This window comes from Branchiostoma belcheri, unplaced genomic scaffold (assembly GCF_001625305.1).
Source record: "Branchiostoma belcheri isolate BF01 breed outbred unplaced genomic scaffold, Haploidv18h27 scaffold37, whole genome shotgun sequence".
In the NCBI taxonomy this organism is placed as follows: domain Eukaryota; kingdom Metazoa; phylum Chordata; class Leptocardii; order Amphioxiformes; family Branchiostomatidae; genus Branchiostoma; species Branchiostoma belcheri.
Window position 1 is genome coordinate 2,187,240 of NW_017803987.1, and position 18,486 is coordinate 2,205,725.

Here is an 18,486-nt window from a genome sequence, read left to right on the forward strand (position 1 = left end):
TCTGTACTGTAGTGCACTGTATCTAAACTGGTAGGAGCATCCTTCATTTTCACTGTCACTCATCAATGTATCCAATATATATATAGTGTATTCTTAAGTTATGTTGACCACAGATATAATTTATGAATTACCTCATAAATTATGCAAATCACACCCATATTTGCATAATTGTCACATGATTATGCCAAGCATTACTTCAGCTACCTACATACCAAAAAGCATGACTATCCGTCAATCGGTCTTTGAGGTATTCTCTTTTAAATACTTTTAAACAAATGTCCTTGTAGTTCCAGAGCAAGCCTCTAGGAAGCCCAAACTCACGCCACGTCCTCCCCAGCACATTCTACCTATCAATCAAATTTTGTGACCCTAGCATGTCTAGATCGTGAGATATCAACAAAAGACAGTCTTATCTTAACAATGAATGCCATTTTAGCATTTCCTCATAAATTATGCAAATGAGGTCATTATTTGAATTGATGTTGAGTTGATGTTTAATGATGTTCACCTTCATTTAACTTTCAAATATCCTAAGTATGGAATTCGAGGCAGTTATCATTGCTGAATTATAACATTTTCTCATTAATTATGCAAATTAAGTCTTAATTTACATAATCGATATCTGCCTGTGTTTCTCTTGGTCTCAATTACATATGCCACAAGCTTGAATAGTCCTATTATGTGATGCAACTGATTTATAGAATTTCCGCATGAATTATGCAAATTATGGTACTATTTGCATTATACTCACATTATTATGTCAAACATCACTTAAGTTACCTACACACCAAAAACCCTGACGATCCATCAATCGGTTCTTGAGTTATCCTCTTTTAAACATTTGTCCTTTAAACCCCTCTGCAGTTCTAGAGCAAGCAACTAGGGGGATCAAACTCATGTCACTTCATCCCCAGCACAAGAGCTATCTACCACATAAATTTCGTTACCCTAGCATGTCTGGATCGTGAGATATCAAACCCGGAAGTTCTGCTGCAGTACCATGACAAGCCGCCAGGCGGCCCAAAATCTAATCATTTTGAGGTCTCGTCAAGACCTACCTACCTACCAAATATCAAGTCAGTCCGTTTAAGCCTTCTCAAGTTATAGTGTTTACAGACAGACAGACAGACAGACACACACATACACGAACGCCTCTGAAAACATAACCTTCTTGGCGAAGGTAATAATCAATATCTGCCTGTGTTTCTCTCGTTGTCAATTACCAATGTCACAAGCTTCAATTGTCTTATTATGGAATGCAGCTGATTTATAGAATTTCCCCATAAATTATGCAAATTACATCCATATTTGCATAATTGTCACATAATTATATTAAGCATCACGTAAGCTACCTACATACCAAAAATCACAACGATCCGTCAACCGGTTATTCGGTTATCCTCTTTTGAATATTTTCAAGAATATATCCCTGCAGTTCCAGAGCAAGCCACTAGGGGGCCCAAACTCACGTCACTTCTTCCCCAGCACAAGAGCTACCTACCACCCAAATTTCATCACCATAACATGTCTAGATCATGAGATATCAAAACCGTAAGTTCAGCTGCAGTACCATAACAAGCCGCTAGGGGGTCCAAAATCTAATCATTTTGAGGTCTCATCAAGACCTACCCACCTACCAAGTATCAAGACAATCCATCAAGGCCTTCTCAAGTTATCGTGTTGACAGACAGACAGACACACACACACACACACACATACACGAACGCCTCTGAAAACATAACCTTCTTGGCGAAGGTAATGATGTGGTCACCATGGGCAGGTATTGGGCCTTGAGCAGACCCAACACAGGGTGGTTGCAGTTGCGTTGGCCAGGTGGTCACCTTGGACAGGTTGCTTAATGCTTGTGTAAATGGGGATAATTTTGGGGACCAAGAAAAAGCGGTCGCCATGGCCAGGTGGCCTGCTTTAAGAGGTGGTCACCTTGGCAGGTTTGACTGTACACTACATTGTATTCAAATTTTTTTTTGCCCTGTCGCTTCATATTTATTCTTCAAAAATCCGAGAACCAACAAATTAAATTGGTGTGGCCTTATATGAGTTCTAACATATCTTACCATGTCCCATCTCTGTCTGAGCATACGTGCCCAGAATGGCATAGTTCTCTGCCATCTTCAGCCATTTTTCCTTCTGTTGTTCTGTAGCCTGGCCATACAGGGTGGGCAGGAACATCCCCACATGCAGACCAAAGGACTGGTTATCTGATCCCATTGCAGCACTGAAGAGGGGGACAACACAATATTCAATGCTTACCAAATGATCACGTCTCATTTTTACAAACAAGACTGGCAATGAAAACATACATTGCCATGGCAATGGTGGTTGCTGTTAGGGTTATTGTTTGCATAGTAGTCTGCCATGATTTTATGATTTTGAGGGAGCCTCCAACCCTGTTAAGTCTAGACAGATACAGTGCACTCCTCCCCTGAGTGTATAGTGAACGAGCCCCGGGGTCACAGAAACTAGGGCATCCAGAACAGACAGGTTTTCCCAAGGATTTCCAGGAATGTGGGCAAAGATGTTGGTCTGCAAACAGAGCTGGGAGACATTCCTGTGGACATTCCATTCCTGTGGACAAAAATCCTGTACAATTCCTAGAATTCTTGCAAATTGCACACAATAATATACCATTAGGCTCCTCCCTGAGACATCGCCAAAAATCAATTAAAGAGTTCCTAAAGGCAATTAATTGAAGAATGAGAAACTTCTGAAAGGCAAACCTGGTGTAAAAGTATCGCTCCATCAGATCAGTGATGTCCAGTTTCTTGGTCTTGTTGATCATCGCGATGGATTTCTGCATCTGCGTCTCATACTGCTCTTCCCGGGACAGGAAGTTCAAGTCCTCATGTCGATAGGCGGGGTCATTCAGGGCAAGGGATTCTGGGAAAGAAATAAAGAGGCTTGAAATGACTTGATTGGCAGCTGTAATTTTGCAAGAAGTTAGGCCACACCAACCAAGTAACTTTTAGTTTTATTATCTGAATTGCAAACATGGCAATACAACTTGCCTTATTAAGGCCACACCAATATAATTTAATTTGTTGTTTCTCGGATTTTTCAGAAAAAATATGAAGTGACAGGGGCAAAATAAAATAAAAAAAACAGGCCAAGGCACACCATGATAGCCGGAAATGTTACAATATGAGCCATGAAGTGAACATACCAGGCTGGTTTATAATAAAAACAACAGATTTTGAACTTTTAATGAAATGAAATTGCATTGTTACATTGAGAAACTTTAAGAACTAGGAAGAAAAGGAAAATGGACAGGGCGATACGAGAAGCAACAAATTAAATTGGTGTGGCCTAAATAAAAAACAAATTTGGTGCCAAACATTTACCTACTATATTGCTAGTAGCAGGTAGAAGGTTAAAAAGGTTTTGTTTTTTTTGTCAATCAATTGCCTGTAAGGTACATGTACTAGTAGGTTCCTTTGTGTTTTTTGTTACTTTTGACCTACATTTGAATGACCTTGGATGTATTGGTAATTAATTAATTAAATAATTGATTATATATACGTACTACATGTACTAGTACGTCACCCTTGCAGACTCAAAACTTGTACCTTGTCCTGGCCTACGTGTGACAGTCTGTGTCAGCCTAGTACATGTTGTAAAAAAGGTTTACTTAATTTTTATAAGTGTAAACACGTTATTGACATTACCGGGTAAAGCAGCAAGTCTTATATTGAATCAAGTACTAAAGATCAAGCAATATTAAAGAGATTCAGAATTACTAATTAAGTTCAAGGGTATATGACCTGATTAAGACATCAAATTATTTGAAAACGTGTAAAAATTGCGAGCAGGACAATTTATAATTTAAGGGTTAAAAGTGTTGCACTTAAATGTGTCATAAACAATAAATTTATACAAGGATAGAATACCAGTAGATACTACTACTAGTATCTGTATCTGTATAGCCGGTATAGCCGCCCTTCGGCGTAACACACCTGGTCCAGCTTCGGAGGCACGTGGTGCGGTGGCAGTTGGCTACATTACATCGAACGACTTGCTACTAGTATACATAAAACCCTTGAACATCTCACTCTAAACATCTAACTCTAAACATAATCTAAACATCTATCTAATGATAAATTATTATGCCCCTTCTGTACTTGGTGACAGCAAGTTCCACTCTGCTATAAAAAATAATGGAACAAATTTGCGTGTCATCCTTAGTATGTCGACACCAATATGTTCCGATTTTAAGCTTAAAAGATGAGAACTTATATCATCCGGATATTGTGGGTGTCACCAGGTATATGTATAACTAGCTAGCACTAGGTATATATAGGGGGCACGTATTTTCGGACATGACTGTTTTAAGTGTTTACCAGATACATGTCCTGTGACTGTTTCAAAATATTTTTAAAATCCCACCTAGTTCCCTCTTCCTGCTCACCACTCCAGGACCGCCGTACAGGAAGTTTGTGACTTTTTCTGGGTCGAAACTGGCGTTTTCTCGCTCCTTCCGCAAGTCTGGATTCACCGTGCCCGCCATCTTGGTGTGTGTAGAAAGTGTGGGCAAAGGTCATGCCCGCTAGGTCAATGACCCCACATTGATTACCCTTGGGGTCACGACCGCTAGGATAAAGACTTGACGGCATTTGAAAATCAAGGTTAAAAATCTTAACACAAACCAATGCTAATAATTATACTAATTATGTAATTTACTAATTATCTACAAGTGTGGACAATGGTCATTCCCCCTCTAGGGCAACCCAACAAGTTTAGTCGTGGCCGCTAGGTCAATGACCCTGCATTGATAATCCTTGGGGTCACGACCTCTAGGATAAAGACTTGACGGCCTTTGAAAATCAGGGTTAAAAATCTAAACACAAACCAATGCTAATTATCATACTAACTATTCAATTACCTAATTATATAATTTACTAATTATCTAGTTTATTATAATTTCAGTCGTGGCCGCTAGTTTCATGACACCGCATTATTACATGTATATAACCCTTGGGGTCGCGAACGCTAGGTTAAAGACTTGACGGCCTTTGAAAATCAAGGTTAAAAATCTAAACACAAACCAATGCTAATAATTATACTAATTATCTAATTTACTAATTTATTATTATGATTTACAAGTGTAGGCGAATTCCCGCTAGGGCAACACAACAAGTTTAGTAGTGGCCGCTAGGTCAATGACCCCGCATTATAAGCCCTGGGGTCGCGACCGCTAGGATAAAGACAATGCTAATAATCACACTAATTATCTTATTACCTAATTATCTAATTTCTTACCGTCTAATTATCTAGTTATTATATTATCAGCTGACGAGATATTGTGTAGCATGAAAGTTCATCTGAGTATGTAAGATACAAAATGAGGGCATACAACCGCTTGATTGATTGTTATATTACCTTTTCACCAATGATGACAAATATGGAGTTAGAGGAGATACGGTACACACTAGACTAGAGCTGTCTTTAAAACTAATAAAAGGCACCCAATGCAGTTTTTGGCGACGTCTCAGGAAGGAGCCTGATGGTATAGTATTCACGAGTTTCCCATCCCCAGAATGCATTGCGAAAACAGGGGTCTAAACCTCATTTGGATATAGGACTGGAAGGCATCGGAATGATCCTGTTCACGTTATACAGTTTGTTTTTCAGTGTGTTTTAAAGTGTAGGGGCATTTTATTTATCCGAGACTATAGGCAGCGAAAAAGGTTTGGTAAGGCCATGTTGATTTGATTATATGGATGACATCCGCGCGCGCATGAATTTTCGGCCGTTTCCAAAAAAAAAGTTTTCAACCATACTGTAAATCGTACAAAACAGTTGCAAAATGAGCAAAAACATAAGTTACAAAAAAAATTAATAAAAACTATACCAATGTCGTAGAATACCAAAATCAAACGAAAAAAGACGAAATTGTAAAGAAATGAACTTGAAGACTAGATTATTCGCCAAACCATATTCTGTGCCATTTGCTCAACCCTCATGACCACGTAGATTTCATAATGAAATAAAACTTTTTTTTGCAAAACTTTTTTTATTCGCACGCGCGCATCAGTTTTGGGGCTCCCGGAGGATGTCATCCATATAATCAAATCAACATGGCCTAACCCGGTGGATGCTCGTAGTACTCAAGAAAACGGGCACGTGTCCACAGAATACTGTTTTGATCTTCCCGTCTGGCTTTCTGTCTCTCTGAGAGTATGTGTTTGCGTGCGTGTTCGTATATGTGTTTCTTGAATCCAGACTAGAATCATCCAATATAAAAAAAAAACAGTAATTCTTCCATTGTCCCTTTTTTAAGACAACATTACACCAAAAGAAGTGTAATAGAACATTTAATGCTCACTTTATCTATACCATTACCTACCACAAACCATATACCCGTACCCGCTAGGGGGGCTCAAACTTACACTACTTCATCTATGCTCTAAAATCTATCCAACATAATTAAAAATCCCGACCATAGTATTTCCTGTACTAAAATAATTTGGAGCCCTCCAACAGTACTCATGATGTACATTGTTGAACTTGACCTTCCCTTTCTTTAACCCTATAGCTACCCACCTACTAAATTTTATTACGATCAATCCACAGCATCTCGAGTTATCACAAACAAACAAACAAACAAACAAACAAACAAACACAAAAGATTCACTGCGATGACGTAGGAACTCGCCATTAAGCTCATTCTCGAACTTGACCTTCGTCTTCCCAACAGTACGTGTAATTTGGCTACTAAAATCATGAACATCCTTCCATGTCTTTAAAATATGCCTTCTACATCCAGTCACTCTACCAGGAAATATAAGGCCATATAACCCTCTGACAAAGTAAATAAACACACACAAGAACTAATATGTACTTTAAAAGTTTCACGCACACACACTAAACAATGCCTTATTACTTTAAAAGTTGATAATTATAATGTAAAACACGTTGCTGGATAGTCAGAACTATTAAGGCATATACTTCATGGTAATGTTTTTAAAACTGCAAAATCAGAGACATGGCGGCCAAGATCAAGGCGAGTGACGTAGAGGTCACGTGACTTGCAGCTCCAACAGTGAACTCGATATCCAGTAGGTACAGTTCGTACATCATGGATCCTAGCGCCCAGCCTGAAAATTAATCAATCAATCAGTCAATCAACCAATCACAGTCAATTGAAATGTCCATGTTGTAGTTTTGTAGACATACTCTTTGCTACGACAAAAACGCATTCAAAGATGGTGGACTCCAATCCATGCCATACCCATACTGCTTTGCGGCCTTCCAATCTCACAGACATTGAAATGAGGATGTATAACAACTCTGCATTGTGTACTTTGGCAATCGAAGACACATACAAATCAAGAAAGAAACCGACACATACACACACATACAAGCAAATAAACAAACGGACACACACACACAGAAAGAGAGAGAGAGAGAGAGAGACAAACAAACCAGAAACACTTAATATTTACCAATATCCACGCCGTTGATTTCCTCGGCAACGAAGATTTTGTCGACTGCACTTGCGTCAATGTTGTAGCCGTCGCTTAGCAACGCCGCCATGTAGTTTCCCGACATGCAGTAGTTGTAAGCGAACTCTCCTGATTGGTTGGTTGCCTGGGCGAGGGAGAGGCTGCAGAAGTCGTCTGTCTTTGTTTGGAAGTTGTTAACGCTGGTGAACCCACCTGAATAGTAAAAATGCGGTAAATCATCTTACTAATTCTAGCTACAATTTACTCCTCTGAACACACCCAACCATAACTAGAGAAATAACATTTGCAAAGCAAATGCATAATGTTTACCTTCGGACATGGTCCGCTCTGTTGATTCTTACTCAAGCACATTCACATACGCGTATATGGTGACAGGAGCAGAGCAGACCATGAAATTGCAACATTGTGCACCATGGTGACAGACGTCAACAAATCATATCATTGGTCAGAGCTCACAGTTTGGAGAAGAAGAAGAGGAAGAAACAGAACAAAAACAATGTTTCCCTTCGGTAAACATGATAAGACTTTCCCGTTGTTGCAGACAACTTTATAAAACTAGTGGGCTGAAAACTACGCCAGGTACCTATTACCATCATATCTATGATCTACTAAAAAATCAAGACCAGTGTAGCAAGTCTTAGCATATGATACCATGTACACTGTTGCAGTACCGTACAAGGCCGCTAGATTACCCATGATTGACCTTGACCTTTGTCGTCCCAACACGAACCTGTCTACCAAACATCATAAAGACACGTGCATCGCATCCAAAGTTGTTATTATAACTGGTAGAAAATCTCCAATCCAAATATATAGTGTACGAAAACACATTAACCTTTTTGACGAAGGTAAAAAGTGTTGTTTTAGTGCTTACCATCTTCGGGAGCTGCGCCGACGCCACTGCCGGTGTAGTAGTAGCCTGCGGTACCGTAGAAAATGGTGTCCCCCACGGGAGGTTGGTACACTCCGACGATGCTGCACGGCTCGGTGTAACACGTTTGGTTCAGCCCCAACAGCTGCCTGACCAACGCTCGGCACTGTTGATTAGGATTTCCCGTACCTAAAATAAAAATTAAAAATTGCCGAAACTGAATCTTTGGACCTAGACGTCGTCAGTTCGCTAAAACAGTTTTTAACTCACAAACACCATACAGAAATTCTGACAGAACTTACCCTTTATGTTCGCCACTTTGTTGTCCCCAAGGTCAACAGGTTCAAGGTAACCCTGAAGGTCACAAGGACTGTCCATAACCGCTGTAAAATCACAAAATCAACGTCAATATTACATCATCACTGAAGAGAGGGGTTGACTGTAAAAAAAAGTCAATGGTTATAGAAATTACTGAAAATAATTCCAAAGGATGGCCCTGGCATATAATTCCATTTTGTAGGAAACAAAAGATTATTAGAAAACATGGTCTAAAATCTGTGACATATGCCTATTCATTTTTATTTTACAACTAGAAAGCTTACTTGAAACATCTATGGACAGTTGTAATAATGTGTGCAAACTACCACCTTTTCTACGTCCCAAACAGAAGAGATCTTTCTTGCTATGTGCCAAAGACCATTTCCGAAAAATGTTGCCAAGAAACTGATTCCCTGGAAAATGCGTTCGAGGAACTCGCACTACTGTACTAAACGGCTCCGCTCCTGCGGCGTCACCAAAAATTAGCCGATGGTTTTCCACCGTACCGTTCTTGTCTGATGCCTGGTTGTACAGATGTCGGTGCACCTGCAGCCTGAACTGGTCCTGGCCGAACTTCAGGAAGCTGTTGGTGTAGAGGTCGTACCGCCTCCCCGCGATGTACAACGGGAAGAGATTGGCGAAGATCTGTCCTTCCGGGAGGAAGGTGATCTGGGTGGACGCCCCTCCCATGTCCAGGGCACCGTACGTCTCCGTGTCCCTGCAACCAATCAGCTTCAAGTTAACAACAACTACCTTCCAATCATAAAGGCTGTTGGTTCAACCAATCAGCTTCAACAACTAAACTCCAATCAGAAGGAGTGTTGGCACTCATGTGACTGTGACGTAGATATTGTCTGCCATGATGGACGGTTAATGCCAGCAAAGATTAAATTCGTACTAATTTCAATCATCCTTCATTGAACCGCGGCGGGGGCCGACATCGTCTACAAGATACCTTTGACCCAGCGTTGACGTCACACTTCAAAGAAGCCACGTGACAATCTTCACTGGGTCTGTCTACAGAGGAAGACCAGAGTAACTGGTGGAAAGCTCTAGGTGACTTTTTTTTGTGTTGAACCAAAAGTTTTAACTTTAAACAATTTCAATCATCATGTTTCAATAGACTATAAGTTTATGTCTTTCTTGTTACAATGAAAAACATGCAAAAGCAGCCAGTCAATGGACTAGGAAAATGGCTGCTATTTTGCCCTATGTATAAGTTTGTGCTTGTCAAGCTGCATTTCTCCTCTGGTCTCTTAGTCACTGACGAAAGCTAGTGGATACTAGCTGAAACGTCTTACCGTTTCCAGATCATATCCAGTTGCTTGAGTAACTGCTTTTTGGCGTATAGATTCTGTACATTCAAAATCCTCAAGTTCTACAGCTTACCTGTTCGAGTCGAAGACGCCCATCAGGAAGTTGACTGAGATCCAACCGAAAACTCCCTCCTCCTCTCCGGAGATGACCTTGGCCCAGCCCCGCTGGAACTTGAACGGGTTGACGGTTGAGTCCAGGAAGAGGTCGTCGATTTGGTCAAAGATGGCGTCGACGTCAGCTGGCCTCAGCAGCCGCATGCCTGTTCAAGAAAAGGGTCCGACTCTTTTCAATTTCGTTACTCAATCCTCTCATCTATACATCAAACTTACACCTCAAGATTATGCAGAAGGGAACATGGTTTTTGCTCTGTTTTCTTTTACTCCAAACACGTAAGGTCAATGACCTAAACCAGATGGCTGTCACCATGGTAACCGGTGCTGTAGCAGACAACCCGTGGTGTGCAGGGTGTTTTTATGTTCTGTTTTATTTGTTTACTTCTATGTTTCCGAAAAATGTCGTATCTGTGTCTGTACGTCTCTATCAATTTTTTGTCGTCAAGTATATTTTTGTTATATGAAGGATTCAGTTGTTCAAAAGGTTGAAATGAAATAAATCTAATATGATACGTAGTACAGTGATGGCATAACTACTCTACCTGCGGTGGCTTTTAAGTAAACCGGCGTGCTGCTCTGCAGTTCCTCTGGCACCACCGCGGCGGCGCTTTGCAACAGTAAGGTGAGGTCACGCTTCACAAGCACGGGGTTGGAGATGTAAGAGCTGATGCCTGGTCGCACCTAAAAACAAAACAAAACGAAGTGGATTACGATGTTACTGTAGTGGAACAAATTCAATATAAACACACCTGCATTCCCAAGAAAGGTTGCTAGAGGGACCAAACCAACACTGCATGTACGTATCCCTGGCCCCATACCTGTACATAAAATAAAAGTCAAGACCATTGCATGTCCAATAAAATGAGCTGCCAAAATCGGGATTTCTTTTGCAGTACCTTACAAAGCCGCAATGAGGCACTGCCTACCGTTGACACCAGCTACAAAATAGAATCTGCCATAATACTGAATAAAAAAACGTTATGAAAAGTTACTGATTACATCTTTACTTTTGTATATACATGCTTACTGAAAACTCTACAACGACCTTTCATGCCGTATATTCACGAGTTTCTCATCCCCAGAATGCAATGCGAAAACAGGGGTCCAAACCTCATTTGCATAGGACTGGAAGGCATCGGAATGATCCTGTTCACGTTAAACAGCTTGTTTATCAGTGTGTTTTGAGGTGTTGGGGCATTTTATGCTCAACATTAATTAAATTACTATGAGTCGAATCTGACAACAAATAGAGAATGAAATTTTTGTGTTCTTTCCAACATGGAACATGTGGTTTGTAACGTTACAGCATCAGTATAGCGTTACCACTATACCACATACTCAAAAAAATCTTTTTTTTTCAGTTAACGTTGAGCATAATGTGCCCCAAGACCTCAAAAACACACTGAAAAACAAGCTGTTTGACATCAACAGGATCATTCCGATGCCTTCCTGTCCTATGCAAATGAGCTAGGTTTAGACCCCTGTTTTTGCAATGCATTCTGGGGATAGGAAACTCGTGAATATACCCACTTACCCTACTGGTTCCTGAGATCCTGAGTTCCGTTAAATCTTCAGTTTTTGTCGGGAGGCGGTTCTGGTCATACCGGTAGACGTGGAGTCTGGTCCCGCTGCTGCCGGCATCGAAGATGGCGCCGTACCGGTAGGCATGAGTGTCGCGCACGACTCTTGCCGAAGACACGACGACTATGCCACCGAGAATAGCCGAAAGGACGAAGCAGAGACGAAGCTCGGCCGCCATGGTTCACTTTTTCAGAACTTCAATGATGAAGAAACAAACAATCAACCGATGACTGTGTTTTTTATTAAAACACTTTGCTATAGTTACACTCCAGTTAAGCATATCCAAATCAAACTTTCTGGCTGTAAGCAAATTCTTATGGGCAGTATCTGAACAATTCTTTTCTTGCAACTGGTAAATGTCAGTATCAGGCAAATTTCCTCATCGAGAATGTTGTTGCCTCCCTGAAATTACAATGGATATCAGCAGCCCATAAAAGGGAGCACCCTAGCTATACCCTAGATAGAAAAGATGTGCCAAATACTCATTCTCATGCCCTGCCTTTCACAATTGTGACTTCATGTGTTAAATCGTTCCATACCAGGCTGCAGGTCTGCCCGCCCCAGCCCGAAACCTCATCTCGACCTACTTCGTCCCTGGTAGGGTCAGGGTGATGGTACATCGTATGTGGTTAGGTTATCTGTATCTGTACAGTCTGCATAACCGCAATTCGGCGGAACAAAACTAGGCTTTCCGGGCAAGCTAACAATGCTGCAACAACATTCGGTTACGTTACACTGTGTCACTGCTACAACTTACTTACTACTACTTATTAGTCTATTACTTGGATCGAGTTCTGGTTTTGCGGTGTCGAAACGCAATGACTTCCCACAAATGTTTTTTTTTTTATTCCAACATGTAATCACCAGACGTGGTGACGGCACACTCACGTTTTATAAACTTATATCAATGCCACCACCAACACATGGGGCAAATACATGACAGGACAATACTCATTTTCACCTGAGCGAAGTGAGGAAAGTCGTGTTTCCCACTATTTGCCTGCTTTGATTTGCCTGGTTTGTTTTGTCAACCTGTTACGTCCTGTCACACCTAACCCTCAACTGCCTAACCCTTGTCACATCCTGTCACACTTATTGACCTAACCCCTGCACAGTTAACTGCATTAGCGTAATGCTGTGTAATGAATGTGGGAACGAGTTGCACTCTACTATTATGCTTAGATTACATTTCCAACCCGGGGCCAGGTCGGACTGTTTGTATGAACGAAAAATTAAGAATTCATATCAAGAATATAGAGAAATAGTGCCCCTGATTGTTATTAGCAACTTTTCCGTGCTTTGTTGTCTTTTACTTACTTACTTACGTCTTTTATATCGTATATTTCGTTCCCAAAAGCGCTAGCTGCCCGGCCGGGTCCCGTGTGGGAATTGTGGCCCCAACATTAGGTATTGTAGACTGGCTCCGCGGCCCTTGAACCTGTTACCCCCTCCCCAAATTGGAAACTTTACCCTAGAACTTGCAATTGACCAAAACATCGGCTGAATAAGCATCTTGTTACAGTGTGTAAACAAGAGCCCTTTGTACCTGTTACCCCCTCCCCAAATTGGAAACTTTACCCTAGAACTTGCAATTGACCAAAACATCGGCTGAATAAACATCTTGTCACAGTGTGTAAACAAGAGCCCTTTGTTCAGTTGAACCTGGGGAAACTAGTTACGGATTAGATACTAACTTGTTACATGTAGCTTGGTTAGATAACTAAAGTTTGTAGTATAGTCTATACTAGTACCCTAGCCGCGGCGACTGTTGCAGGGCTTCTCTTGCTTGCAGTATTTCACATTTAATAGCCCTAACATCAGTCTCGGAGCGGGCATTGGGCCAAATGAATAAAATGCGATCCTCTCTGCCGAAATACTTTGGGCGCGAACTCTGCACGACCCTGGATTCCTAACAGCCTTACCTAACGTGCCGGGGTGTTTTGCGCGTCAACCGGCCCCTGCGCGACTCGTACCGCCACTATTTGCGATCGTCCCCATGTGTCCCTATTTTGACTCGAGGCCAGGGACACCAGGACTCGACATATATCAAGTCAGTCCCCATGTACAAGAAAACAGTTGGGCGCCATTTTTTAGGGCTAATGTAAAAGACTGCAAGCAAGAGAAGCCCTGCAACAGTCGCCGCGGCTAAGAACACACAGCTTTTATGATACACATACGCAATTAAGTTGGAAGAATGCTAAAGAGATTGAAAAAGTAATCACATACCTGAGCGATTTCTGTGTGATAAAAAAGATTCAATCTTCCACACAGAGTTTAGTTACAGAGACCCTGAATGAGCACAGCTTCACTGTACTATACTTTACAATGCAACGTGTTGGCGTACTTCAATGCTAGGTATTCACGAGTTTCCCATCCCCAGAATGCATTGCGAAAACAAGGGTGTAAACCCATTTGCATAGGACAGGAAGGCATCGGAATGATCCTGTTGACGTTAAATAGCTTGTTTTTCAGTGCGTTTTGAGGTGTTGGGGCATTTCATGCTCAACATTAATTAATATGGGTCGAATCTGACAACAAATAGAGAATGAAGTTTTTTGTGTTCTTTTCAACATGGAACATGTGGTTTGTAACGTTACAGCATTAGCGTTACCACTATAACGTTACAAACCACATATTCCAAAATATCATTCTCTATTTATTGTCAGATTCAGCCCATAGTAATTTACTAGTAGTTAACATTGGCCAACACCTCAAAACACACTGAAAAACAAGTTGTTTAACGTCAACAGGATCATTCCGATGCCTTCCTGTCCTATGAAATGAGGATTAGACCCCTGTTTTCGCAATGCATTCTGGGGATGGGAAACTCGTGATGTCATGGTTGCTCTGACCAATAGCACGCCACATATATTAGCCTACATACCAGAACCTCAGCATATGACTACAGAGAAAATACAAATATCAGTTTGCTGTCTAAAAATGTCCAACATGTAACATTTTTTTAATTCAGTTTATTTTCTTCAGTATCATAATACAAAGTAGCACTATTCGGTAAATTATTAATATGTGTGTTTGTACACTTGTTGAATGGAATTCCATGTGAAATGGGATACGTTTGGAATGAAGGCAGAGCTAAAGTAGATTTGAAAAGGTCACACACGTGCACAAACATCGTATGACCATGTTAATATGATCATATGGATGACATCCGCGCGCATGAATTTGCGCCCCCCCCCCAACCAAAGTTTTCAACCATACTGTAAGTTGTTCGAAGCAGCCGCAAAATGAGTAAATATGCATACATGCCGTAAATTGCAAGGACAAAAACAATGGAAAACGATAGTAATGTTGTAGAATGGCAAAGTCCCTTCCAAAGAAAAGGAAGAAAGTGTTAAGGAATGAAAATAGATAAAGAGTCTAATATTAGCCATACCATACTGTGTTTAGTCATTTGTTCAACCTTCATGACCACGTAGATTTCATAATGAAGTCACCTTTTTTGCCAACCTTTTCTATTCGCTCGCTCGCATCAATTTTGGGGTTCCCAGAGGATATCATCCAAAACTTTTTACGCTACGTTATCGTATGAATGTGTTCCTTTGCGATTAGTCTTTGAGCATCTGTTTGGTAATTACGTTTGTTATTCTAATAACGTTACTAAAATTTAATGTACGTCTTCAATCCATAGAATGAAACATCCTATACAAAAGGTCAATTGTACAAATGATTATCCCATTGCGCCTTTATTAACACAGCATTGCACCAAAATGTGTGGTAAAACCTAGCCTGGTATCCAGTCTTACGTGATTGGGGTGTTGGGGTGTTCAGGCAGGTGGTGCCTTCGGGGGCTCTAATAGCTTCCCCCGCCCAGTGCAACAGGCCGTCCCGGTAGGAGAGTTACGTTAATAAGAGACAGTATGCTTGGGGATTTGGTTTTCCCCAACACGATCAATCTCTCGTGAAATACACACCGGGAAACCTATGTGAGGCGGGCGGGACAGAGCTCTTTCAGCCCCGACCACGAATCAGACTGGATACCAGGCTAAAACCTTAGGTTATGTCAGGAAATGAGCCGGAGTTGAACTCCAAGAACTCAGTAAATAAAACTCAGTTTATGGCAAGTCTCCTGCCCTAGTACCCATGACAACCGGACCTTTCTCTCTCAAGCCTGGACCCCGACTGCCTGATCTAAGCACCCACGCTCTGCCTTATGGGGCATCTTTAAAACTATTCTATGTACCCCATCACTGCCCCTTTTTCTCTTGATTGAAACACTGCTTTTAATCACAAAACTCTAGCTCTACGTTCTCAGTATTTGTAACCCAGGTCTGGTGGTTCACATGCATTACCTTATATACAAAACTATAAAAAGAAAACGGATCCTACATGATCTAAAGTAATACTTATAAGATCATGTAGGATCCGTTTTCTTTTTATAGTTTTGTATATAAGGTAATGCATGTGAACCTGTATATATATCTATCTATATGTCACTTCACTAAAGTCCATGTACATGGTCGTCAGTCCTTTTCATGATTGGATGCCAACTGCTTCTAGAACTGTCCTCGGGACCTCCATGACCTGGTTCCACCGGCCAGGACAACGGCCACTGGGAGGACCTTAAGAAATGGAACTGCACTCACAGTACCAGCGGCCCGTACAAAAAGACTGAAAAACTCTTTCTTACACAAGGAAATATGCCTGTACAACGAGTCCTTGCAGTAATGACTTTCAAGACTCTCTGGACTTTATTTCCGTGCCCATGTGTGGCTTTGTAACATGTTTGTTTGCGTGTCTGTATATGTATTGTAATGTTAAATGTGTATTGGTATTTATTGCTATGTACAAAATTGTAAAAATCAGTGTTATTCAGCTTGGTTGACTTGTGAACTGGCTGCAAGGCTGATTTTATCAATAAAACTTGAACTTGAACGAACCAAACAGACTCACTACCAGGCACTCCATCTTAAGCAACGACAACATTAACAACTTCTATGAATGAATTAACACTACATAATCATTAGTAACAACGACAACTTAACGCGCAGAAACATTTTTCTAACAACCATAAAGGCCTACGATCCTACGTAACACTAGAGAGTCCTACTGATATCACTCTGCACATGGAACTATAAAACCTTCTTGTATCCATTCCAGATGTTCCCACACACAGGACCAGTCTCTTCTTACCGACTTCCTGCCAACTTCAAGCCAACAACTCACATATTTTATATTCACGAAGAATGTACTCGTGCGTCCAAACTGTAAACAGCACTCATTGTTACTCATGGTTCCTTTTTTCGTCTTGGCAAAATTAGTCTGGCTCTTAAGATCGTGCTTGATCTTGCTTCTTTTGGATCCGCTTTGGCTGCACCAAGCTCCTTAATGATTGAATGAGTGAAAGACCTTTATAGTACATTTGTGCTCTAACAAGCTAAGTACAGGTCATGGATAGACAAGGAAAAAGGATACAGCAATTGCACTTAAACTATACATACTAATGTGATCTACTATTTCCATGTTCAACTTCTTCTCGCTTCTTGACGCAGTTATAGATGAACGAGCATATAGAACTGATAATACATGATTTGTCAAGTTTCATAAGAAATGAGAATTTTTCTACTTCATTTAAATGTCCAAAGCTGGGGAACTTATCTAGTATATACGAATATAGGGAATCTCTCTCATTACTATATAATCTGTACTGTCCGTCCGTCGGGTCTTCACCTACCGGTGTTTTTACCCTCGGTGAATGACCCAACCTCTGCATACCACTTGTCAGGAAATATGAGCCGGAGTTGAACTCCAAGAACTCAGTAAATAAAACTCAGTTTAATGCAAGTCTCCTGCCCCAGTACCCATGACAACCGGACCTTTCTCTCTCAAACCTGGACCCCGACTGCCTGATTTAAACACCCGCGCTCTGCCTTATGGGGCATCTTTAAAACTATTCCATGTACCCCATCACACCATACTATCACCTACCACAGACCAATTATAATTATTACAAACAAAAGCGAATTTACACACAAATACGGACGATACCGGATTTTTAATGCCGAGAAGCACAAATGATCGTTTCTTAGAAGGCAGTTCTCGATAGCACAAAAGCTGCTTCACACATCTCTCAGCAATGGCGAAATGCAAAACAATCTAAATAATAATAATAATGCAAACCACTTTTAAGGCATATGAGAAGTCAGACAAATCTTCAGGATTTTCTGAACTATTATGCAGAAATTTCTTTTGCTATGTATTTAGGCGATTTGCATCTGTATAGCCGGTACGGGTAAATCGACGTAACACAAAAAGTAACGTTACAGCTTCGCAGGCACGCGGCACAACATCAAGTGGTTACTAGTATATTACACAGAACGACCTGCCACACCTAATCTTTACATATTTAACTGCACGAGCGTTGTTTCGAGCTATATAGTGTAGACCACCCAACGTACTGTACGTGGTTGAAAGGTAGCTTAGTGGCCAAATAGCTAGGGTTTGCTTAGCATAAATATATAACACGGCTTTTATGATATCATACATACGATCTAGATAACGCAACAACGATTAATAACTAACCACATACCTTTGCGATATTTCTACGTGAAGACTGGTCAAGTCACCTTACACGGACCCTGTACCGTGTACCTGATTAAGTCGTGACGTCATGGTTGCTCAAACCAATCGGACGCCACTGCATATATTATGCTAACTAATCATCCACCCGTACCTCAGGTGATTACCGAAAGAATGTACAATTAAATCCAATGTTTACCTGCATGTTGTACGTCCATCAGCTTTCAAACAATCAAGCTTTATTGCGCTACACATACATTGTAATCCC

General features: G+C 40.9%; 2 protein-coding genes across 3 annotated transcripts in view; both read right to left on the reverse strand.

Moving 5' to 3' along the window:
• The window catches only part of LOC109476308 (peroxisomal acyl-coenzyme A oxidase 1-like), a 23,201-nt gene extending 18,653 nt beyond the window's left edge, over positions 1–4,548 (reverse strand). Inside the window, exons 1-3 of the mRNA XM_019777222.1 lie at positions 4,402–4,548; positions 2,739–2,898; positions 2,076–2,236 (exon numbers count right to left, since the gene is read on the reverse strand). Of these exons, the coding sequence (XP_019632781.1) occupies positions 2,076–2,236; positions 2,739–2,898; positions 4,402–4,522 (442 nt within the window). The 5' untranslated portion in view covers positions 4,523–4,548. The remainder of the gene's footprint in view (positions 1–2,075; positions 2,237–2,738; positions 2,899–4,401) is intronic.
• A 1,764-nt stretch (positions 4,549–6,312) lies between these two features.
• On the reverse strand, positions 6,313–18,300 carry LOC109476327 (ectonucleoside triphosphate diphosphohydrolase 8-like). Of its 2 annotated transcripts, none has more exons than XM_019777250.1 (9): positions 13,908–14,024; positions 11,635–11,876; positions 10,643–10,781; positions 10,060–10,246; positions 9,177–9,388; positions 8,655–8,735; positions 8,356–8,541; positions 7,461–7,673; positions 6,313–7,112 (listed from the first exon to the last, which is right to left on the reverse strand). In XM_019777250.1, exons 2-9 carry the CDS (start codon positions 11,857–11,859, stop codon positions 6,979–6,981), a joined length of 1,377 nt encoding a protein of 458 aa, XP_019632809.1. In that variant the 5' UTR covers positions 11,860–11,876; positions 13,908–14,024; the 3' UTR covers positions 6,313–6,978. The 2 variants fall into 2 exon arrangements, with proteins under 2 accessions (XP_019632809.1, XP_019632807.1); XM_019777248.1 differs by lacking the exon at positions 13,908–14,024 and adding an exon at positions 18,229–18,300 and having other exon boundaries at positions 6,889–7,112.
• Between the last annotated feature and the right edge of the window lie 186 nt (positions 18,301–18,486).

What these genes read in the sequence shown, in the direction of transcription:
- LOC109476327 (XM_019777250.1), bottom strand. Translation starts at nt 11,859, where the DNA reads ATGGCGGCCGAGCTTCGTCTCTGCTTCGTCCTTTCGGCTATTCTCGGT. An exon ending in TTACTTAAAAGCCACCGCAG is followed by an intron (nt 10,247 to 10,642) that starts GTAGAGTAGTTA and finishes TTTCTTGAACAG; the next exon opens with GCATGCGGCTGCTGAGGCCA. An exon ending in GGCGTCTTCGACTCGAACAG is followed by an intron (nt 9,389 to 10,059) that starts GTAAGCTGTAGA and finishes GATTGGTTGCAG; the next exon opens with GGACACGGAGACGTACGGTG.